This window comes from Hyperolius riggenbachi, chromosome 7 (genome assembly GCF_040937935.1).
Source record: "Hyperolius riggenbachi isolate aHypRig1 chromosome 7, aHypRig1.pri, whole genome shotgun sequence".
NCBI lineage: Eukaryota > Metazoa > Chordata > Amphibia > Anura > Hyperoliidae > Hyperolius > Hyperolius riggenbachi.
This window is the reverse complement of record NC_090652.1, coordinates 6,049,726-6,075,068: the sequence shown is the minus strand read 5'-3', so window position 1 is coordinate 6,075,068 and position 25,343 is coordinate 6,049,726. Positions and strand designations below refer to the sequence as shown.

The 25,343-nt window shown below is 46.2% G+C and overlaps 2 protein-coding genes across 2 annotated transcripts in view; one reads left to right on the top strand and one right to left on the bottom strand.

Moving 5' to 3' along the window:
* Positions 1-25,343, top strand: part of SLC5A10 (solute carrier family 5 member 10) — a 274,286-nt gene that overhangs the window by 69,077 nt on the left and 179,866 nt on the right. The window contains exon 9 of the mRNA XM_068243517.1: positions 2,926-3,061. Within this exon, the coding sequence (XP_068099618.1) occupies positions 2,926-3,061 (136 nt within the window). The remainder of the gene's footprint in view (positions 1-2,925; positions 3,062-25,343) is intronic.
* The window catches only part of FAM83G (family with sequence similarity 83 member G), an 82,429-nt gene that overhangs the window by 3,093 nt on the left and 53,993 nt on the right, over positions 1-25,343 (bottom strand). Inside the window, exons 3-4 of the mRNA XM_068243516.1 lie at positions 13,386-13,510; positions 9,365-11,042 (exon numbers count right to left, since the gene is read on the bottom strand). Of these exons, the coding sequence (XP_068099617.1) occupies positions 9,365-11,042; positions 13,386-13,510 (1,803 nt within the window). The remainder of the gene's footprint in view (positions 1-9,364; positions 11,043-13,385; positions 13,511-25,343) is intronic.

Here is a 25,343-nt window from a genome sequence, read left to right as displayed (position 1 = left end):
TGAAGGCACTTGATGTCACCTGTTCAAAGGGGACAGAGGTAGAAGAGTGGTCTGGATCATTGAGAACTTGGACTGGGGAGGGGGCTACAAGGCTCACAGGTAACTATTTCAGAAATTCACAGGATGGCCTTCAAAAACGTAAAAATAAGCATGGGGCAAATTCTGAATGCAGTCATGTTAATAAGTGTTAAATATAAATATCTATGGAACGAAACTTTTCAACTCTAAAATCCATTGTGTAGCTGTGCAACTATCCAGACTGGCTTAAGACCTCTCTGCACTTTCCTGTTAGCAGAAAGGCCACCAGCAGGTCTCCTCATCTGTCCTGAAATGAGAGAACGCAATTGGCTGCTGTGGGTCTGTCTAGTTATGGGAGCTGTGATTGGCTGCTGTGGGTCTGGCTAATTATGGGAGCTGTGATTGGCTGCTGTGGGTCTGTCTAATTATGGGAGCCGTGATTGGCTGCTGTGGGTCTGTCTAGTTATGGGAGCCGTGATTGGCTGCTGTGGGCCTGTCTAGTTATGGGAACCCTGATTGGCTGCTGTGGGTCTGTCTAGTTATGGGAGCCGTGATTGGCTGCTGTGGGTCTGTCTAGTTATGAGAACCCTGATTGGCTGCTGTGGGTCTATCTAGTTATGGGAGCCGTGATTGGCTGCTGTGGGTCTGTCTAGTTATGGGAGCTATGATTGGCTGTTGTGGGCCTGTCTAGTTATGGGAACCGTGATTGGCTGTTGTGGGCCTGTCTAGTTACGGGAGCCGTGATTGGCTGCTGTGGGTCTGTCTAGTTATGGGAGCTGTGATTGGCTGCTGTGGGTCTGTCTAGTTATGAGAGCCGTGATTGGTTGCTGTGGGTCTGTCTAGTTATCCGGAACCGTGATTGGCTGCTGTGGGTCTGTCTAGTTATGGGGGCCGTGATTGGCTGCTGTGGGTCTGTCTAGTTATGAGAGCCGTGATTGGTTGCTGTGGGTCTGTCTAGTTATCCGGAACCGTGATTGGCTGCTGTGGGTCTGTCTAGTTATGGGGGCCGTGATTGGCTGCTGTGGGTCTGTCTAGTTATGGGAACCCTGATTGGCTGCTGTGGGTCTGTCTAGTTATGGGAGCGGTGATTGGCTGCTGTGGGTCTGTCTAGTTATGAGAGCCGTGATTGGTTGCTGTGGGTCTGTCTAGTTATCCGGAACCGTGATTGGCTGCTGTGGGTCTGTCTAGTTATGGGGGCCGTGATTGGCTGCTGTGGGTCTGTCTAGTTATCGGGAACCGTGATTGGCTGCTGTGGATCTGTCTAGTTATCGGGAACCGTGATTGGCTGCTGTGGGTCTGTCTAGTTATGAGAGCCGTGATTGGCTGCTGTGGATCTATCTAGTTATGGGAGCCGTGATTGGCTGCTGTGGGTCTGTCTAGTTATGGGAGCGGTGATTGGCTGCTGTGGGTCTATCTAGTTATGAGAGCCGTGATTGGCTGCTGTGGGTCTGTCTAGTTATGGGAGCCGTGATTGGCTGCTGTGGATCTGTCTAGTTATGGGAACCCTTATTGGCTGCTGTGAGTCGGTCTAGTTATGGGAGCCGTGATTGGCTGCTGTGGGTCTGTCTAGTTATGGGAGCCGTGATTGGCTGCTGTGGGTCTGTCTAGTTATGGGAACCCTGATTGGCTGCTGTGGATCTATCTAGTTATGAGAGCCGTGATTGGCTGCTATGGGTCTGTCTAGTTATCGGGAACCGTGATTGGCTGCTATGGGTCTGTCTAGTTATCGGGAACCGTGATTGGCTGCTGTGGGTCTGTCTAGTTATGGGAGCCGTGATTGGCTGCTGTGGGTCTGTCTAGTTATGGGAGCGGTGATTGGCTGCTGTGGGTCTGTCTAGTTATGGGAGCCGTGATTGGCTGCTGTGGGTCTGTCTAGTTATGGGAGCCGTGATTGGCTGCTGTGGGTCTGTCTAGTTATGGGAGCCGTGATTGGCTGCTGTGGGTCTGTCTAGTTATCGGGAACCGTGATTGGCTGCTGTGGATCTGTCTAGTTATGGGAGCGGTGATTGGCTGCTGTGGGTCTGTCTAGTTATGGGAGCCGTGATTGGCTGCTGTGGATCTATCTAGTTATGGGAGCCGTGATTGGCTGCTGTGGGTCTGTCTAGTTATGAGAACCCTGATTGGCTGCTGTGGGTCTGTCTAGTTATCGGGAACCGTGATTGGCTGCTGTGGATCTGTCTAGTTATGGGAGCGGTGATTGGCTGCTGTGGGTCTGTCTAGTTATGGGAGCGGTGATTGGCTGCTGTGGGTCTGTCTAGTTATGGGAACCCTGATTGGCTGCTGTGGGTCTGTCTAGTTATGGGAACCCTGATTGGCTGCTGTGGGTCTGTCTAGTTATGGGAACCCTGATTGGCTGCTGTGGGTCTGTCTAGTTATGGGAACCCTGATTGGCTGCTGTGGGTCTGTCTAGTTATGAGAGCCGTGATTGGCTGCTGTGGGTCTGTCTAGTTATCGGGAACCGTGATTGGCTGCTGTGGGTCTGTCTAGTTATGGGAACCCTGATTGGCTGCTGTGGGTCTGTCTAGTTATGGGAACCCTGATTGGCTGCTGTGGGTCTGTCTAGTTATCGGGAACCGTGATTGGCTGCTGTTGGTCTGTCTAGTTATGGGAACCTATAGATCAGCTCATGAGGAAACCAACGAGTTCTCCTCACCTGTCCTGGAATGAGAGAACGTGATTGGCTGCTGTGGGTCTGTCTAGTTATGGGAACCTACAGATCAGCTTGTGAGGAAACCAGAAGTTCTCCTCATCTGTCCTGTGATGAGAAGACATGATTGGCTGCTGTGGGTCTGTTGAGTTATAGGAGCCCATAGATCAGCTTGTGAGGCACTCCCATAAATATTTATTAGCAGGGTGTGGTACGTTCTCGGTTTAAAATAAATACATTCTCCTTCCATTGCTTATCAGGTCATAGTACAAAGGTCCCTGTCAGCCAAGAACCTGAGTCACGCCAAGGCCGGGTCCATCCTGGCCAGCTACCTGAAAATGCTGCCCATGATCTTCATCATCATGCCAGGGATGATCAGCAGGGCGCTCTACCCAGGTAAGGAGGACACTGAGGGGGGCTGGATGTTGTTAATGTCTTCCTGTGATAAGGGGCATCAGTCTTGTGTACTTAATTACCGTTGCCTAGGAACCAAGCAATATCACAAAGCTGCTTTGTTCCAGGGAAGAAATGTCATTTTCTAATATTTTGTAGACAAAACTTCCACCTACAAAATGACTTCCTGTAAACAAGAGGTGCAAACACTCACTTCTCAAGCAATCCTCCCGTTATCGGGGCAGATCTCCCCTCTGAGGAGGCAGATATAGGAGGTGCACCAGGGCATGGCACCTCCCATAAGATGGTGATTGTAAGTGGCGTAACGCAAGGCACACCTCCTATACGAGATGGTCATTGGGATACCTTGAGGTACACCTCCCATGTTAAGCGATTATAAGTGGTGTATCTCTTAAATGGAAGCTGTGAGTGATATTACCCAAAGCACACTTCTCTTCTGAAACACTCAAAACAGAAGTCCCTTTTGAGGTGTACCCCAAGGCACGGCCTCTGACCAAGGTGGAAGCTATAATTGGTGTACCCCAAGGCACGTTGTCCTTCCGAGGTGGAGGTCATAAGGGGTGTACCACAAGGCATGTCCTCCTCCTGAGATGGAGGTTATAAGTGGTGTTCCCCAAGGCACGCCCTCATTCCAAGGTAGAAGTTATAAGCAGTGTTCCCCAAAGCACACCCTTTGTTTGAGATGGGAAAGAGGGAAATCTTAATCACCATTTTAGGCAAACTGCACCCCTGCTTTCCAATAGATAGGTCTTGTTATTTATTTTTGCAAAGTGAAGTGACAATGACAAGAGACTCACTATTACACATTTACAGAAACAGGAAAGATAATGAAATGTGCATAATGAAAAAACAAACACCGGCTAAAAAAACATTCTATGCAAATAAGCCAAAGTCCATTATGTTTCTGGGAAAAAACAATACGGTTGTCAGAAAAATACTGGACTTGTAGCAGTTTTCCAGTCTATGGTGATCTTTGACGATAAGCAGTGATGGACTGACACAGACTCATCAATCAGAGCAACAGACTGCATGTCTTCCGTCTGATAGTGGCGGTCTCTAGTGGCCAGAATGAGCATTCGCGGATTTCTGGGAACAGAGTTGCAGCTAACTGCACACACGACACACAGGGCTGGATTCACTAAGACAAATCGCCTTATCAGAGTTAACACCTTATCAGAGTTAACACGCCCTATCAGAGTAGCATAGCAAACGCTAGGATCTTATGCCTGCTAACTGGCAATGACGAGAGCTCCACTCGTCCTGCCCTGAGCCCCTGTGGGTCCAATCACTTTAGAGGACATTATCCCCGCACTTTGATTGGCCCAATAGGCTGTCTGGCAAGTTTGTCAAGTGACAGGCAGCCTATTGGGCCAATTAAAGTGCAGGGATAATGTCCTTTAAAGTGATTGGACCCGCAGGGGCTCAGGGCAGGACATGTGGAGCTCTCCTCATTGCCAATTAGCAGGCATAAGTTCGTAGCGCTCGCTATGCTACTCTGATAAGGCATGCTATTTGTCTTGGTGAATCAAGCCCACAATCTCTTGGATTTCGGCAAATGGATACCAAAGTCCTGTTTTTTGTTTTGTTTTAATTTTTTTTAACTATTGCTCTTTTTGTTTACATTCCTAAACCATTTTGACCATACTAAACCAATGACCATTTGAGAGTGTTGTAGTCCTGCTTAGTACAGCGGGTAATTGTTTAGTCCATTGCATTAGATGTACAATAATAATAATAATAATAATCCTGACATTTGTACAGCGCTTTTCTCCTGTCCTACTCAGGAGCTGCAGCCACCAGGGGGCGTTCAGGAGGCCACCCTGCAGGGTTAGGGAGTCTTCCCTAAGGACTTCTTACTAAATAGGTACTGATTAGGGATGCAAATATTTCAAAGTTGATGCAAATTTATATGCAAATATAGGTAACGTGAAAATGGACCAATCCCTTTAAACCTGGGTGGGGCTTGATTGATCCAATTTCAAGCAGCATATATTTGCATTAAACTTTGCACCAACTGGGAAATATTTGCATATCATTGATCATCCCTAGTACTGACCCTAGTCAGGATTCAAACCCTGGTCTCCCACATCAAAGGCAGAGCCCTTAACCAGTACACTGTCCAGCCACTTCTACAAGAAGGGGACAGCTGTATAAAAGGGAGAAGTGTACAGGCCAGGAAACGAGATGAGTTGGGAACCACAGCCATTGATCTGTATTGGCAGATGACACTATAGGCTGCATACACACATCATATTTTTATTGGCCAATTTTACCAGCTCCATGTAGTATGAGAGCTTACCTACACTATCTGTTCATAACATTCAAAATCTATGGGCCTTTATAATCACAACGACGAGGCAACATTGGCCAATCAAAATTGGATGTGTGTTTTCACTCAAAGTTATACGTAACACAAGGCATGCACACCTAACCGAGCACTTCTATAGCAAACGAGGAACCACGTGGGGAAACACAAAGCTGCCCGATACACATGCAACATACAGCCTGGGATGAGAGCGTGGAAAATATGGCAAAACCGTGGCACTTCTACAACCGGGAATCCGTGGCGATGGCAAACTCCACATCAAAAGCCATGCCAATCACAAGCAGCTGGCGTTATACTGCCTGGCATCAAGCAGGGCACAGCCACGTCGCCCCACCCGCAACAGCACAACCTCACCTTAAATACATAATTGTATTGTGGCCGCCAGTTCAGATACAGGAAGCCTTGGAACTGGAGGGAATGCAGAGAAGTCAGTTAGTAAGGGCCGGAGGTGGCCTCATTGAGGAGGGACAGATGTACCCCTAGGAAAGTCCATCCGAAAAATAATATCACAAGTACCTCAACCTACTACACTATAAGCGGCTCCCGGTGTCTCTGTTTTTATCCATTTTCTCTGTAAGGTCTCTCAAACCCCCAGAAACCAACCCCTGACCAACGACTTGGTACCATGTGATCTGCAAAGCTGGGATGTCTTGTTTACTTCCAGTGCTGCAGCTCCCTCCGGCCACTAGGGGCTGCTGTTGAGTAGCAAGCAGACATCTCCTCTATTCATTATGATGCAGATGCTGTTGCTATCCTACTGCAAGGTGAACCTAGTGGCCAGGATGGGTAGTGGCAGGTAAGTAAATTGGAAGTTCTGTCATGGAAGGGGGTATAGAAGCTGGTGGGGAGCTTGAGAGGGGCATTTTAGACAGCTGCACTGTATAGGCGTGGAGCACATAGTTCTGCAATAATAAAGCAATACTGGACGACTACTTTCTAGCTTTGTGAATCTGAGAAAAGTGCTAAATGTCACCACAACACCCAGCACTCTGCCGGAGACTCTCTAAAGCTGCCCATTAATGTTGCAATATTTATCTCAGATGCAATCATACAATCAGATTTGTGGGATCATCAGTAATCGGAAGGTAATTATCGATTGTTCCCATAAACGGGTCGATTAGGGCACGTTCTACCTTCAGATACAATGCTAAAATCCAACACACACAAATTCTCTATTCCAATCATCTCAGTGTTCCCCAACCCTGTCCTCGGGGCCCACCAACAGTGCAGGTTTTGTAGAAATCCAGAGGTAGTTAATCAGCTCTGCTGCAACACTAATTATCCCACCAGTGATGGCGTGTGGTTTCCTGCAAAACATGTACTGTTGGTGGGCCTTGAGGACAGGGTTGTGGAACTCTGATCTATAGAATCGTTTCCCAATGATTTTCCTCACGTACTGTGTGACTTTCTGTACAATTCGAATGTAAAGAATCTGATCCAATGATCGCATCTGAGGAAAATATCTTACCTTTAACCCTTTAAGGGTCAATTTATTTAGAGTGCTTGCGAGTGCTCCAGGCCAATTTATTTTAGCATATTTTTTATTTCTTATCTGTTACATTTCCCTGCTTCTAATTAGTACTGCTGTAATGTGCATTGATTGTTACTTGTCACCAGGAGGCAGTGAGACAATAAGAGCACTTTCTATCAGTTTCCACATTTTCTGCTAGTAGAGAGATCAAAGCATACCAAGAATTTACAGCACAACGGGTTCTGCCGACTGAGGTCATAAGCAGCAGGCTTATCTCAGATGAAGCTGCTAATGCGTTAAGGGACGCTTGATGTCCGTCACACGATGGATTGTATTTGAGGACCTGTTCACGCTATCCTTGTGGCGCGACACGTGCCTAGTGTTTGTCACGTGTCATTTGTATGTGTGAAAGCACGATGCACGCAGTGTGAACATAAATAAACGGATGAAATGAATAGGTGTATTTTATATTTTTTTTTAACTACAGCTAGAACTACGTGAATCCATCATGAGTGCCAAGCAGACTTTCAGCTTCACACCAATGCTTAGAGGCTCTTTTAAACAAAAACGAATCTATAAACAAGCGTCTGCAAGCCTCTGCGAGTTACCGTCCATATAAAACAGAGTGAAAAGGATTGCTGTGCCACTGTAAACAATGTTCACCTGAACACTGCGTACAACCCAGGGCATCAGTCAGGGCAGAGATCCAAGTCCTCGGAGGTGTCAGTGTGCGTAGCCCCGGATGTGTCCGCTGGTAATTGTATAGAGCCACAATAATCCAACATGCATACAGACTGTTTCACACTGATTGGTCATCATCAGTGCGTGGCAGGGATTCATTTGGCCCATCGGGGTAGAAAAACAGAAGTTTGCCTTCTTTATACAGAAGGTATTTACAATTATTCACGTTGGAGTGAGCTCTGAGGTGTCTCCCACAATGAATCACTGCTGAATATGCAAATCATCTCTTTGTTGTCCCTGAAAGCTAGCCACACCCTCAGATCCACTGGAATACAATACTGTGTCAGATTAGCCATACTATGCCAGGGAAAAACACATATATATAGGTAGATAAATACGTCACCTACTTACATAACACATGTATTGTACTGTCCATGTTTTGATTTCAGTGAATATTATATAGTAAAGGAAGATCATTCTGTTCCTGGTGGGAACCATGTCTTTTGCCCACTGTTTAGGCTAAATCCTGATGTCATTTCTGCCCTTTACTTTTTTTTTTCTTTTCTCCTCCACGTCAGCCTTGCTTGTAAACACACAAGTGAGCATGGGATCGTGTTTCAGATAAGCAGCTAGGCAGGGAAATAAATGGAAGAGGAGGAATATATTATAGATAAAAAGAACCCCCAGCATGCAACTGTTTGGCACCGACTACTAAAGGGCCAGTGCTCTTAAAGTATGTGATAACTCCAAACCATAATAGCAGAAAAAGTTTTGAAAGCAGGATTAGCATCTTTATCACTTAATACACTCAGACCAGCTGCTGTTGAAATTTGATTTTTATGGTGACAATCCCACTTAAACTATACAGCGTCCCAATAATCCAACATGCACACAGACTGTTTCGGACTGGATGATCCTCATCAGTGCAGGGCATGGATTAATGTGGCTCTATGGAGTAGGGCTTGACTCAGAGCTCATTCCAACAGGAATAATTGTGAATACCTTCTGTTTTAAGAAGGCAAACATATGTTTTTCATATCATCTTAGTAAGAGGGCTTTTTGGGCTCTTTTAGCCCCTTACACACTCCTGGGAGTTCTGGTTCACCATGAGCTTTCTAGGTACGCTGTAAATCTATGGGGTAGGACTTACATTGATCCATGCCATGCACTGATGAGGATCAACCAATCCAACAGTCTGTATTGTGGCTCTGTACAATTAACAAGCTGACACATCATTGCATTCCAGCGGATCTGGAGGTGTGGCTAGCTTACAAGGACAACAAAGGGATGATTTGCATATTCAGCAGTGATGCACTGGGGGACATCATATGCTCACTCCAACAACCTGAATAATCGCAAATATCTTCCGTTTTAAGAAGGCACATTTCTGTTTTGCATAACATTTTAGTAAGAGGGCTTTTTGGTCCCTTGTAGCCCCTTACACACGCCTGGGAGTTCTGGTTCACCATGAGCTGGCTGGGTAATTTGTAAGGACAGGATATGAGTTTTTGGGTTGGAAACAAATGAGTGAGTTTTCGGGTTGGAAACAAATGAGTTCATGGCCATACAGCAGCCATTTTGAGTAGGTTGGACATTATCCTGAATATAAAACAAGTGGGTCCAAAAAACCTTAGAAGACAATAAAACATGCACTTATAGACAGCAATTAAAAAAATGGGCAATTGTTCATATACGTCACTCAGTTCACTCTAATCAAAGTCAAAGAAGAACCTTTTTTTGGCGATTCATAGTTTTAACTAATATTTTGGTCTGCATTATGATCGCAGTTGTCCTCATCAATACCCACCTGTGGAGTCTCCAAGGAATACATTCGGTCTTTGCCTTGCAGCGGGTGGCTAGACGATAGAACCCGTTTCAGTTCTTCCTCCAGATGACGACTCCTCATGCCGTTCTCCACCGGCCGCATGTCTATCAAGTTCTGTGAGATGAGGGGGCTTGCATAGCTGCCTCGGCTGATGTGGCCTTCGCTCAGCTTTCGGTGGAGAGTCGGGCGCTCTCCGTTGGCCATATGATCGGAGTTTATCCTTTGGAAGCTTGTAGCTGGGTAGTACTCCTCGGACATGGAGGAGGCGTTGGATAGGGGTAGAGAGCCGGAACCGCTGGAGGAATACTCTACGGCAAACCGCCGGAGCCCTCCAAGCTCTTCACTGTCTTGGTTACTATGTGCCGGCGTGTTCTCGATGAGAAGGTTAATCTGTTCTGCTTGTCTTCCATCCACACCGTTGGCAAACGGCGCAGGGATGTCCTCTGTTGGCGTACCCGTTCTACTAGACTTTGTATTAAGAGCGTTTTTCATGCTGATGAAATCGGTTACGGGCACCGTTCGTGGTTTAGGCACTGGTGGAGGCTTCGGCAATGCAAGGTGACTACTTTCTGTTAACGCTGCAAACCCTTCATCATCATCAGGCGAAGGTACAATACTAACCACCTGAATATCCGGGCATATTAAATCTTCACTTACGGGCTGTTTCACCACATCCTCTATCTCGGCACTTGGGTGAGACTCCTCTACACTGATTTGCTGCAATATGTTGGGTGAGCTATTGTTCAACACAGATTCCAGATCCAGGCTGACTTGCCTGGTTGGGATGCTATTACTTTGACTAGGCCCATAACCTAAATCTTGGCTGCACTGTCTGGAAGGACTACCCTTGCTAGGCTCGGACTCCTGACCTTGGCTGGCCTGTTTTGATAGGCTATGCCGGCTATTGTTAGGCACTGGAACTGGTTCTTGGATGACCTGCCTGGATGGGTTTCCTGCACTGCGTACCGGTTCTTGGATGATCTGCCTGGATGGGTTTCCCGCACTGCGTACCGGTTCTTGGTGGTAGCCGACTGGCTCTGATAGCTTATTCTGAAGACTAAGTTCTGCACTCTCCTGTTTTTGCCTCTCCACCTCCATCGTATGCTGCAGATACTGGGAGGTCGCGTCTGACGTGTTACAAATCTTGATTCTGTTCATCTGAGAGGGCTGAGCATTCTTGATGTTGGGATCGATGATATTAATATAACCCAAAATCTCACTCCCGGGCTCTGGGTCCGGCTCCACCCATGTGGGCAGATACTCGAACATGTTGGCCCTCTCCAAGTCTTGAAGACCTGGGTGAAGATGGCGATCATCCTGAAGATGTTCTACAGGAGCACCTCGAGGCTTGATGGGAACCTTCTTTACATCCTCACTTTGTTTCGAGCCTTTGCCAGCCTCGCTGGTGCTCTTCATGTTCACCAGGGCGTATTTAGGATTGATGAGTTTCTTGGCGATGGCTTCTGAAATAGCCGCCGGCATAGCGGCTGGCTGTATTATGGGTTCCGGCTCTGGCTCATTCTCCAAAGGAACACACTTAAGGCTGACTCCCTTGGACAGCAGATAGAGGTCCTGGAACTGTCGGTCGAAACTCTCCACCACCTGGCCAGACAGTACGGTGACGAGATTTCGGTCAATCCTTGCAGCAGACCAGGAGAAGCTAGGGAGAAAATAAAAAATGTGAAGTCTTGTAATTTTTTTTTCAAACTTTCAAAATAAAGAAATCCCTGAGACTACCCCATGAGGAGTTGGACTAGTCCAAAACCTGCCAGATTACTACTACTGGCTGTGAGTAACAGAAACATACATAATACATAATACATTTATAGTGCATCTTACATTTCTGCATAAACATGTGTGGTATTTTACAGTTTTTCATAATACAGTAGGGAATCCCTTTATAGTAAACTTCAGAGGACCTGGCCAAGTAGTTTACTTTATCAGAAGTTTTGTATATCAGGATTGGTCATGGTGAGGACCTAGGGATGGAGTTTACTATAGCCAGAGGTTTACTATAACAAGATACGCTGTAGTGGTCCTTTAAAAAGGAACCTGGAGTAAGAGGGTTGTGGAGGCTGCCATATTGATTTCCTGTTAAACAATACCAATTGCCTGGCAGCCCTGCTAGTCTATTTGGCTGCAGTAGTGTCTGAATTGCACACCTGAAACAAGCATGCAGCTAATCTGGTCACACTCCAGTCGGAGCACCTGATCTGCAGCATGCTTGTTCAGGGGCTATGGCTAAAAGTATTAAAGGCAGATGATTGGCAGGACAGCCAGGCAACTGGTATTGTGTAACAGGAAATAAAATATGGCAGCCTCCATATCACTCTCACTTCTGGGATCCTTTAAGTATTGGTCTGTTAAATTTTGTGTTCAGTTTCGTTTTTAACAAGTGGGATGAAACTCCAGGTTAACTGAAAAAAAAAAAAAATCATTCAATAAGACATTTTTTTATTTAGCTTACCTGTCCTGTTGTTTTTAGTAATCACTGTTAAAAGAAATGTGATATGAAAAAAACAAAAACACATTTCTGCTTCTGCTGGTTTCCACCTTTAGGCCCCATTCACACTTGAAAGCGCAAAACGCTTGCGGGAGTGATTTTTCAACAGAAAAATCGCTGAACACTGCGGCGGTGATTTTTCCGCGATTGCGTTTAGCACTTCCATAGCGCTGAAACGCGATCGCCGGGAAATCGCCTGAAAATGGTGCAGCGATTAACGCAAATCGCCCAAGTAAGAACGGGCCCATAAGGTTTTATAGCACTAGCGCTTTAAAAAGCGTGCTTGAGTGTTTTGCCGAAATCGCCGTGTGAATGGGGCTTTTACTGTTTCTCTGTGATGCCAAAAGTGACCACTTCTGCCCTTTTTTTTTTTAACCCAGTTCAGTGTCGATTTACTGCTTAATTTGCTGCTTAAGGTGGCCATACACTGGTTGATTTGCCATCAGATCGACCAACAGATAGATACCTCTCTGATGGAATCTGATCAGAGAGGGATTGTATGGCTGCCTTTACAGCACACAGATTGTGAACCGATTTCAGCCTGAAACCGTTCACAATCTGTTGAGCTGCTCCTGCCGCCTGTCCCCCCCCCCCCCCTCCTCGTATACATTACCTGAAGCTGGCTCCGGGTCCTCTTCTCCGCGCTGCACCCCGCACCGCATCCCAGCGTACACTGTTCAAATAGAGCGCCCTCTATTTGAACTTCCTGGTCACTGCAGTGACACAGGAAGTTAATGTACGCTGGGATGGAAGCAGGAACAGAGCGGTGCAGCGCGGAGAAGATGCCCGGGAGCCAGCGTCAGGTAATGTATACCTATATCGGATCGGCCGCCGCTAGCGACGCACTCCCTACCCGCGGGCGATCGACGGTAATTTCCCGCGCGGCGCGATTGACGGACCGATCCGATTTCGGGAGAAAATCGGATCGGTGAGTGCGTTTAGTGATCGCATCTGCTGTCGAACGGCGGCAAATTGGGCCAGTGTATGGCCAGCTTTACTGTCCACCCCCCCCCCCCCCCCCCCACAGCACAAACATCACCTAGATAACAGGCTTACATCACAGCGTAAACTCTTCAAAAGGAGGGGGGATTCAATTACCTTCTGTTCATAGCGTCCCTATCTTATCTGATATGGGAAGTTTCGCTTTGCATTTTTAGATAAGCTTGTTACTCCCCCCCCCCCCCCCCCCCCAAAAAAAAGACTTCCCGCAATCCTGTTGACATTGGATTTAGTTCAGCAGAAACACATAGTCCAGGTAAAAAAAAAATACAAAAAAATTGGGGGAAATATAGGAAAAAAGAGGTTTACATATTTATTTGGGGAACTTTTTTAGGCAATTTTTGATTTGTCAACTCCCTATAAGGAAGATACTGGTTTTATTATCAAACAAATGAACACGTGGAGTTTCACTTCACAAGCATTTAATTTATACATAAGTGACATTTTTATAAAACACAGAAATATTGGCATGAGAAGTGTTGGATTATGGCTGCCAGTTACCTGTAGGATCCGCACACGGCCTTGTCTCCATCCACAAACATGAACTTCTGCCCCAGGCAGCCTTTGAACTTGGTAGAGAAGCGCGTGTAGAACTCGCAGCCCCCGATGCTGCGGACCCTCAGATTCTGCAGGGGAAACAGAACACAAGTTATGTATCGGTCCCCAGAACAGTGTCTACAGCTATCTGCACTAACCATGTCCCCAATACTCTGTGCACAGCAGCTCCCCACTCAAAATATTATTATTATCGCCAACATATTCCGTGACGCTGCACAGAGTAAGAACCAAACACGGGGTACATAATAATACAGACAATGGTACAGAATTGGCAGACATGATAACATGATGAATAAAATATATCACAGATTCCAAGACACAAAAGGGCGAGAGAGCCCTGTCCTTGTGAGCTTACAATCTAAACAGATAGGAAGGAAACCAGGTGGGGTGTTATACAATATTGATACCTAGAGGCAGAGTGTTTTAAAGAGACTCTAAAAACATTTTCAGCCTTATTTCTTCTATAAGTTCCTATACCTGTTCTAATGTGGTCTGTCTTACTGCAGCCTTTTCTAGTTGCACAGTGGCTGTATTATCTCTGTTATATAATCTAATCTTCTTTCCTCTGACGGCTTTGTCGGGCTCAGGCAGGAATGTGCTGCTCTGCTGTGATAGGATAGAAGCTATACACACCCTCTACATGACCCCTGCAGGCTCTGTGTGAGTCACAGACTGAGCTCCTCTCAGCCTATCACATGCTGGTTAGAAGGAATGTCTTTTGTTTGTAAACACTGCCTAAAACAGGCAATTACAAGCCAGGATTGCAGCAGGGAGTGGCAGAAACAGCACAGAGGGGCCCAGAAGAACATAATGAAGAGAATGGTATGCTTTTTATTGTAAGAATTTTAGAGTACAGATTCTCTTTAAGGAGCACAGCTTGGCCAGAGGTTGGAGGGGAATGGCCAAAGAGTGTATGTGAGTTTCAAGGGAACGCTTAATGTTTTCAAGGGTTGGAGAGTGCCAAATGTGTTTTGGAAGGAGATTTTAGAGGAGGGGTGAAGCATGTGAGAAATCTTGTATATGTAAATACGAGGAGGTGATTCTAGAGGAGGACCATAGAAGGACATCTGAGATTGCGATTGGGTTGGTATCTGGAAACTAGTGAGGAGATGTACCGGGAGAGAGATTGTGGACTGTGGTGTCTCCATGAAGCGGTCCGCAATACCAGAAGGCCAGCTGGGTACAATCTCATAGCATAATCTCCATCTTATGTAACTCGCGGATCTCGACAGAACAGGGCATGTTTTAGCGGCCACAATATCTGCATTCCGTGAATACTTGCTGTTCAGTTTTCAGGAAATGCGATTGGCTGCTCACTTTTGTACACCTGGGTCTGCATTACTTACATGCGTGACTAAACATAAATAAAAACATGGATTGCCTGATTGCTTAGTAAGCGCAGTGCCTAAATATCGTCTTTTTTATGCCAATGACCCTTCTGGACTCAAATATCATGTTTTGAATATTGGATGACAGCTGACAGCTGTTCTGCAGCAATGGAAGGTGATAAAGCTTTGAAAGACAAGCTACCAATTCCATGTTTCCTGATTACTGACACCCCCTCTGTCTGCATAAAGTAGTGTGGCGCGCACTGTGGTACAATACCCTCCTAAGCATTATTTGAGTAGTACTGTAATACTACTGCAGAAAGCGGTGTGTTGCTGTAAGAATGGCAAGAAACCGGCAAATAACAACAGAAGAGAGACAGACCATTGTAACACTTAAAAGTGCAGTACCTTCCTACAGAGAAAGTCAAGGTGTCAGGAGGTAGAGTCTCCTTCACTATCAAATAATCCTATCCTAATAATCCTAACATTTTCTCCTGTTGGACTCAACGCACTCAAGAGTTGCAGCCACTAAGGACTGGCTAAAGGGGCCACTCTGCAGTGTTAGGAAGTCTTCTTGCCCAAGGACTTCTTACTGAATATAAACTGATCCTAGCCAGGATTCAAACCCAGGTCTCCCATGTCAAAGGCAGAGCCCTTAACCAGTACACTGTCCAGCCACAAAAACTTTAAAAGAGGAACTCCAGTGAAAATAATGTAGTAAAAAAAAGTGCTTCATTTTTAACATAATTATGTATAAATGATTTAGTCAGTGTTTGCTCATTGTAAAATCTTTCCTCTCCCTGATTTACATTCTGACATTTATTACATGGTGACATTGTTACTGTGGGAAGGTCATGTAGCAGCTGCTAGCTGTTTTGGCTGTCCAATGGTCCAATTTCTAGGGAAAAATCGTTCGAGCGATCAGAAAATCTGATCGGACGAAAAATCGTTCACTGCACCATCAACTAACCAATCATTGCTTCCTATCTATCACGACCACCAAGAAAATCCACATTTTCGTTCGACGAAAATTCATTCGGGCGACATTTTTTTCACTCATTCATAATCGATTGTGTCCACCAATGGAGATTATTTACAACCAATTCGATCAGAATTTCTGATCGCTCGAACGATTTTTCGCTAGAAATTGGACCGTTAGTGGCCAGCTTTAGAGACAGCTGTAAACAGCTAATTCCTGTCTGTGAACCTTGTTACATTGTAACAAACTGCCAAAAGTACAGAGGTCCCAGAGCTTCTTGTGGGAGGGGTTTCAGCACAAAATCAGTCATACAGCGCCCCCTGATGGACTGTTTGTGAAAATCAATATATTTCTCATGTAAAAGGGGGTATCAGCTACTGATTGGGATAAAGTTCAATTCTTGGTTGGAGTTTCTCTTTAAGTTTCTTCTTCAGGAGAAGAAATTTAACGTTTCGAAAACTTGCCAACACAAGACCACACTTCACAGGAAGAAGCAGCCTGGCAGAAAAAGGGGGAATCTCTGACAGGGAGAAGTCTGGCAGAAACTAGGGAAACCTCTGACTGGGAGAGGCCTGGTGGAAACTGAAGGAACCACTGACAGGAAGAGGCAAGGCAGACCCTAATCCACAACAGCATCAGAAGACAAGTCTGTGAGATACAACTGCTTTTGTGAAAGGTGGCTCCGCTACAGACGTAAGACCTTAACATGATGAGAAGTGTTGTTTAGGAACAGGAAGTCCCTACAGCTGCTTCACACTTACTACTTCCTGTGAACTACATGTAGGCATGAGGGTTCTAGGTGCACAAGCGGTTTTGTGCTGCTACACAGAAGTTGACCACACTAGTATATGCCTGGTATGGCCACACTTGTACATTGACACGAGTATGGATGCAAACAAGAAGAGGGACCCACGATGCTGTAGGAAGCCCCAACTACATCCAGAGGCTTCTTACGAATTAAGTATCTAACTTTTCACATTTGTTTCCTCTCAGGTTTGCTTTAAGACAGTTGATGCTTTGCATAATATTAGACCCTCGCCAGCTAGGCAATTCCCCCAATGGCCACTAAGTGAGTTGAAAGACCCGTATCGTCAGAGTACTGAGGAAGGTAATTCCTCCAATGGCCACTTGAGTTGAAAGACCTGTTTTGTCAAAGCGCCGCCCCCCCCCCCCCCCCCTCTATAGGCCACAAGCTGCTCGTTATTTTGCCTTTAGCGGATCTGGCGTGTGGTCAGTTGCATTCATGTTTCGTCAGAGCTCCTCCCCACCTCTGTGGCCCACAAACTGCTTGTTATTTTGTGCTTGGCAGATCTGGTGTGTGGTCAGTGGCATTAATGTTTCGTCAGAGCTCCTCCCCACCTCTGTGGGCCACAAGCTACTAGTTATTTTGTGTTTGGCGGATCTGGTGTGTGGTCAGTGGCATTCATGTTTCGTCAGAGCTCTGCCCCACCTCTGTGGGCCACAAGCTGCTAGTTATTTTGTGTTTGGCGGATCTGATGTGTGGTCAGTTGCATTCATGTTTCGTCCAGGGCTGTGGAGTCAGAGTTGGAGTCTGAGTCGAGGAGTCTGAGTCGGGGAAATTTTGGGCACCCGGAGTCGGAGTTGGAGTCGTTGATTTCATAAACTGAGGAGTCGGATGATTTTTGTATAAAATCAACAGCCCTGTTAAGTATTAAACTAAGGAGTCGGAGTCGAGGAGTCGGAGCCATTTTTGGTACCCGGAGTTGGAGTCAGAGTTTCATAAACTGAGGAGTCGGAAGATTTTTGCACAGACTCCACAGCCCTGGTTTCGTCAGAGCTCTGCCCCACCTCTGTGGGCCACAAGCTGCTAGTTATTTTGTGTTTGGCGGGTCTGGTGTGTGGTCAGTGGCATTAATGTTTCGTCAGAGCTCCTCCCCACCTCTGTGGGCCACAAGCTGCTAGTTATTTTGTGTTTGGCGGGTCTGGTGTGTGGTCAGTGGCATTAATGTTTCGTCAGAGCTCCTCCCCACCTCTGTGGGCCACAAGCTGCTAGTTATTTTGTGTTTGGCGGGTCTGGTGTGTGGTCAGTGGCATTAATGTTTCGTCAGAGCTCCTCCCCACCTCTGTGAGCCACAAGCTGCTAGTTATTTTGTGTTTGGCGGATCTGGTGTGTGGTCAGTGGCATTAATGTTTCGTCAGAGCTCCTCCCCACCTCTGTGGGTCACAAGCTGCTAGTTATTTTGTGTTTGGCGGATCTGGTGTGTGGTCAGTGGCATTAATGTTTGCACAAGACAGGAATAACTTCAGTAAACATACACACAGGACAACCTTTCTATTCTAGTTCATCTATTATTATGCCATCCACAAAGAGAATATGAGTCACATCTATAGACAATGGGGCTACTGAGAGCACAACATAGTGGCTTTATCATGGAACCTGGGAAGATCCACTTACAGGTCGCTGCCATGTGATACACGGAGGTCCATGTCCTGTGTGATAAGCAGCTGATTCAGACGTAATAACAACCCTCATTTCTGTAGCCCTGTGAGGGAAATACGGCATCATAACAATGTCACCAGACCTGAAATGGGACCGGCCCTGTGTGACGGCGTGTCCCCTCTGGCTATACGGAGCTATTCTCTATTATCGCTGGTTTCTGCATTCCTGGAGATCTCATGGTCACCTTCACCACTGGAGGCTGGGTGGCCATAAACTACACCCTGCCACTACCTTCACGTCTCCACCACACAGAACACCCGAACGTCATACTACAGATGTGCTGATTATCTTGAAAAAACAAACTTAGATAGTCACCTATGTCAAGAGAGGGCCACAGAGTCTCCCTATTCCTGTCTCCGCACCCTTGATCCACCTCTGCCTCTCCCCGTTGAACTCAATGGACGTATGTTTTTTTTCCATCCCAATTAGCTATGTAATTTGACCAACTGGTCAAATACACCATCCAGACGCCTCGTGAAGGACTGGCTTCCCAGAGTACTTAAGAAGACGAGACGGTTTGAGTGTGGGCTCTCCTGTGCGCCAGTCTTTTTACGAAGTCACGGACACAAGTGCCTCTGAAGCTTTTTGAGGACTCTTGAAGGCTAAATGCTTACACTTGCCGCTTCCTTCATGTCTCCACCACACAGAAGACCTGAACTTCATACTACAGATGTGCAGCTTACCCGAAAAGGAAAAACTGAAGCAACCTAAAAATACTGAGATATTCACTCATGTCGAGGGAGGGCTCTGGTTCCCATGGAGACTTCCCGATTCTCTCTCCGTGCTATTGATCCACCGCAGCCCCCCTTGTTAAAGTTATTCAACCAACTTGTCAAACACACCATCCAGACTTTTTGTGAAGGCTTGAGAAGGACTGGCTTCCCCGAGCACTTCCTAAGACGAGAGGGCTTGCACTGCGCCCATTTTTACAAGCCATCAGGGACGCGAGTGCTTCTGAAGCTTTTTGAGGATTCCTGAAGGCGTGGACTTTCATGTGGAGACAGCGGTGGTATGAGAACACGGACAGAGGACTGGCAAGGATCTAGGAGATCCAGAGCCTTCCTTCTACATAGGTGAGTAACGCCTCAGATGCTCTCTAAAATCATCACCTGTTGCCCAAGTGAGCAGTCTGATTGTCACTTCATTCCTGAAAATGATGTACTTGTGTATAAGAAAAACAAAAGTTTGCTTTCCTAAAACAGAAAGAATTTGCGATAATTCAGGTTGGAGTGAGCTTGAGATGTCTCCCAGTGCATCACTGCTGAATATATGCAAATTAACCATTATTACCCTTAGAAGCTAAACACACCTCCAGAACTGCTGGAATACAATGATGTGTCAGCTTGTTAATATGTACAGAGCCATGATAATCCAACATGCATACAGACTGTTTTAGATCGTTTGATCCTCATCAGTGCATGGCATGGATTAATTTGGCTCTATGGAGTAGGGCTTGTAACACCGAGAGGTACAGACTAACCAGCAAGCTCATGGTGACCCAGAACTTATTGGAGTGTGTAAGGGATTACAATGGTCCTAAAAGCCCCCTTACTAAGATGTTAAGAAAAACAAAAGTTTGCTTTCCTAAAACAGAAAGAACTTGTGTATGTATGTGACAGAGCAAAAAGTTCTCTCTCCTCAACATGAAAAGTTACAGCTGAACTTCCAGGCACAAATGATTTTCTAGACCTGTGTACAGACCAGGCCTTGGATGCTTGGCCGAGTTGGCCGGTTGGGGTGGTCACAGCAGAGGTATACATTTCCCCTCACCATACAATCCCCACTGCTCTCTAAGCGATTTATTGAGCTAGATCACCATTTAGAAGATAAGAAGTTTATTCGCCAAGTATGGTCGAGCCGTACCCGGAATTACTTTCGGTACACATGGCTTTAGGTAAAAAATTAGTGGAGTACAGTACATGCTACATTTACAGAACATAGATAACGTTAAAGAGAGACTGAAGCAAACAAAAACTGCTACTTTTACCTGCTAGTTTGCTTCAGTAGTCATTAGATGTAAATCGCCGTATCCCCGTCGCAAAACGAGTGCATTAGACCCCCCATATCCCCGGGGACAATCCGGCCAGCGCTTCCTGAAAGAGGCAGAGCTTTCAGCTGCAGCTCTGCCTCTACTGATGTCAATCGCCGCCTCTCCCGCCCCTCTCAGTCTTCCTTCACAGAGATTGTGGGGAGAAGCGGAGATCCGCACTGTGAGGCAGAGCTAAAGCAGAAAGCTCTGCCTCTCAGCGCAGCAAAATCCACAATCAAGATGGTCGTGGATGTTTGCCCTGGAATTTCGGGGGTCTAAAGCCCTCGTTTTGCGGCAGGGATGCAGCGATTTACATCTAATGAGACTACTGAAGCAAACTAGCAGGTAAAAATAGCAATTTTTGTTCACTTCAGGGTCTCTTTAAAATTAACAACAGCACATTAACATTTCTGCAATAGTGTCTGCTACCTATACAGAAGAGAAGAGAGAAAGAAAGACCTCTGAGCATGTGTAGTAGGTAGGTAGGAGCTTTACAGTTCAGGAGGTGGGGGTTAGTGGGGGTTGGTATTTAACAGAAGAACTGCCTGAGGGAAGGAGTTCTGACGTCTGCTGGTTTTGGATCGAATGGTTCGGTAGCGCCGACCCAGCGGGAGAGGCTCAAAGAATCAGCTGCCAGGGTGAGAAGAGTCACAGAAAATCCTGTTGGCCCTCTTCCTCATCCTGGTGGTGTGGAGGAGGTCAAGGGATGGTAGGTGTGATCAGATGATCTTCTCTGCCTCATTAATGACTCTTTGCAGTTTATGTCTATCGCTCGCTGTTGCGCCAGCATACCAGACGATGAAGGAGGAGCAGAGAATATATTCCGGAGCTAGTCTACTTTAGGGGACCCACCGCAAATCCCCATAGACACTTTCAGCTGGTCTGCAGAAACGGAACAAATGTCCGCTTTCACCTTGTTTAAACCCCCACAAGCCTTATACCCACGGATAGGTAAGCATATCCTGTAACGAACTGTGAGGTTTTCGGTCAAAAAAAAGTTGAATTGGGCTGTGTAGGAGCCGCCGGACGGCCTTTATCGCGGTTCCGTCGGCCATCTTCCTTCTGCTGTGCAGGTCCTTTCTTTCTCCTCATTGGAGGGTTCGTTAGCTGCCGACAGAAGCTGGCACGTCCCCACCCAACAATTCCCTCCAATGAGGAGCAAGAAACGACCTGCAGAGCAGAACAAAGATGGCTGACGGACCCGAAATTGCGGCCGTTCGGCGGCTCCTGTACAGTCAGTTCCAACTTTTTTTTGACCGAAACCGCAAAATTCGTTAGAGGACATGCTTAGCTACCCAGGGATATAAGGCTTGTGGAGGTTTAAACAAGCAAACGGAAGACATTTGTTCCGTTTTGCAGCCCAAGTGAAAGTGTCTATGGGGATTTGCGGTGGGTCCCCTAAAGTAGACTAGCTCCTAGATTCCGTAGTCGCGGCGTAGAAGATGCTCATCAGCTCCCGAGGGATGCCAAATTTTTTAAGTTGGCGCAGGAAAAATAGCCTCTGTTGTGCCGCCTTCTGGATTCTGACAGCGTTTTGCCCCCATTTTTGGTCAGTGGATAAGGTTGTGCGTAGGAACTGCACAGTCGGTACTCTGGAGACCACGGTCTCACCTATGTTGACAGGTGTAAGGGTGGAGGATTCTTCCTAAAGTCAACAATCAGCTCAACAGCCTTTGTTGCATTGAGGAGTCTGCATTTGGCCAGACTCCTCCCCACGCATCATCCATGCTCCTCCCATTCCCAGTGCAAACAGCATCCTCCTTGTCTGATCTTTGCCCCGCACCCCCACTGATTGCTTTTAGGCTTTGAACCTTCACTGGTTTCTCTTATCCTTCACATAACAGCTGTTTTGTAACCATCCATTTTCACGATGAAAGCATTTTTATGAGAATTGTCATCTCTCGTTGCATCCGCCGGCATTCGCAGCATCTGGAAAAGTTACGCAATACGGGACTTTGCATTCTGCTAACGCCACAAACACATTTAAAAACAAACGTGTGATAACGGCTCCTTCAGGTAACACAAGATCAATTGACACGTCCGTGCATCTTCTTTGTGGAAAACATTCTGGCCCTAGTGTGAATCCAGCCGAAATCCGACTCAAGGTGGCCATACACGAATTAATCTCTAAATTGTTTATTAAGTTTTTGATCTATTAACCTCCCTGGCATTACGATTATTTCTGGATTTTAGTGTCTGAAAGTTGTGCCATTTTTCCACATGCATTTAGACCCTAAAATTTTACTGCTAGATAGATCTGTGGCAGCCCAGGACATTACACACCTCCCATGGATCCAGCTCGGGGTTACCGCTCTGAGCTGTGGATTTCCAACCCGAGCCTGACTGGGGATTTACGCTATGTAGGTTAAATAATTTTATCAAACCTATCATACAGCATTACATTTCCATAACAATCAACCTGATTTTTCCAACACATCTGAAAAAAATGGAGTAATTGATCGTCTTATCGATCGAAAAAAGGTTCTATTCCATTTCTTCTCTATTTAATCGTTTGGTCGAATACACAGGAAAATTAAACTATTTGATTGTACAGTGTATGGGCACCTTGAAGTAATTGGGAACTGTACATAAAAATATATATTAAACCAGATACTTTCCTGAGGAGAGCGAAGGCTCTGGGTTCTATAGTGCCTCCCCCCTCCTCTCCCGGTGTCCTCGGAGTGGCAGCTCCTCCATTTGAATCCCCCGCCGCGGGGGACTTCGGAAGTCTTCGGGAGGCGTCGGCTCCGTACTGCGCATGTGCGCGAGAAAGGGCGATCGCGCATGCGCAATGTGGAGTGGCCCGTCTTCGGGAGAACTCAGGCTCCCGAAGCTTCCTTTAGCGGAGCCACAGGGGATCCTGCACTGGAACGGGGGGGGGGGGGCCCGAGAGAGAAGCGGGAAGGCTCTATAGGACCCAGAGCCCTTCCTCTCAGGCAAGTATCTGGCTTATTTTTTTTAGATCAATTCCCATCCAAGTTATGTAGGATTGCTGAAGTTTTATGGCCTAACAAAAGGCTGATTGAAGTCATTGGGAAATGAGAGAACAAGCCTGGCTGTATGATTCACAGGAATGAAGCCAGTTGCATGTATTTGCCATAGGATAGGAGGCAGGTGGAGGCCCAGGTCTTTGTACTCTCACTGTGATGACAGTTATATGGTAGAGCGCCATTGCTAGGCATGCTATTTGGCTGTAAACAAAGGCGTTACTTTATTGCCGTCATAAATCTTCCCTATAGCTTGTTCCTTGACCTTCCATGGTAAACGATCCCAGCAGAAGTCTGAAGGACCGTCTGTAGCTGGAGGATAGGGAAACCTGGTGAGTGTGGACAACAAGCCTTCACCCCTAATGTCAGGGGGTCATTCCTGTCATTGTCCCGCCTAAACCATCCCAACAGAAGTCTGAAGGACTGTCTGTAGCTGGAGGATAAGGAAACCTGGTGATTATGGACAACAGGCAGTCACCCCTAATGTCAGGGGGCCATTCCTGTCATTGTCCCGCCTAAATCATCCCAACAGAAGTCTGAAGGACTGTCTGTGGCCCGAGGATAGGGAAACCTGGTCAGTGTGGACAACAGACAGTCACCCATAATGTCAGGGGGTCATTCCTGTCATTGTCCCACCTAAATGATCCCAACAGGCAGAAGACCAGAAGTCTGAAGGACAGTCAGTAGCCTGAGGATACAGGCCCTACCCCACCTTGTTCCATGTCCCCAATACCCCCTGCTTTGGCAATGCCTGTATGAATCTTGGTCATGCCAATAAAGTTATCATTAATTTGATTTCTATAGGGGAACCTGGTCAGTATGGACACTTCACCCATAATGTTAGGGTGCATTTGTATAGCGGTTTCCTCCCATTGGACTCAAAGCGCTTAGGCTCTCTCAGATTCAGTAATTAGTAGTAGGATGAAGTGTTAACACATAGTTACATAGTTATTTTGGTTGAAAAAAGACATACGTCCATCGAGTTCAACCAGTACAAAGTACAACTCCAGCCTGCTCCCTCACATATCCCTGTTGATCCAGAGGAAGGCGAAAAAACCCCCACAAGGCATGGTCCAATTAGCCCCTAAAGGGAAAAATTCCTTCCTGACTCCAGATGGCAATCAGATAAAATACCTGGATCAACATCATTAGGCATTACCTAGTAATTGTAGCCATGGATGTCTTTCAACGCAAGGAAAGCATATAAGCCCCCTTTAAATGCAGGTATAGAGTTTGCCATAACGACTTCCTGTGGCAATGCATTCCACATCTTAATCACTCTTACTGTAAAGAACCCTTTCCTAAATAAATGGCTAACACGACAAAATTATATTTCTGCAAATGCCAAACTGAACAGGTGGGTTTTCAGTCTAGATTTAAACATGTCCAGGGATGGAGCTGTCCTGATCTGTTGAGGTAAGGAGTTCCAAAACGTAGGAGCAGCATGACAGAAGGCTCTGGGACCAAACGTTTCCAAGTGGAATCTGGGTATGACTAGATTATTAGAACCTGTGGATCTGAGAATGCAGGGATTGCTACGCAGCTGCAACATATCTTTCATGTATCCAGGGCCCAGATTATTCAGGGATTTAAATGTCAGTAGGCCGATCTTGAATAGAACCCTCCATTCTATAGGTAGCCAGTGAAGGGAGTGCAGGACTGGCGTTATGTGGCAGTGACGGGGTTGGTTGGTTAGCAGTCTGGCAGCAGTATTCTGTATCAGCTGTAGGTGGTACAAGACCTTCCACATCAAATCAATTCACTTCACCTGTTCACACCGACCCGCTCAGATTTTGGTGTTTTTACTTATCAAAGGCCTCAATTCACTAAGATCATGCTGGAGATAATAAGGCAAGAGAAAACTTACCTCCACACAGTAGGAGAGTTATCTCTTCATTCCTTACGTTACCTCCTCTGTAGTTAATTTACCTCCTCTGTAGTTATTTTCACACGCAGTTAATGAACGCCAGAGTCTTTAACTCTGGAGTTATTTTAAGGATTGAAGAGTTAACTTAAGACAGAAGAGGTAACTTTAGGTTTGCCTGAGGTAAAATGTTTCCTGAATACTACATGCCTAATCACCATGGTAACAACTCTAGAAGAATTATTAAAGACAG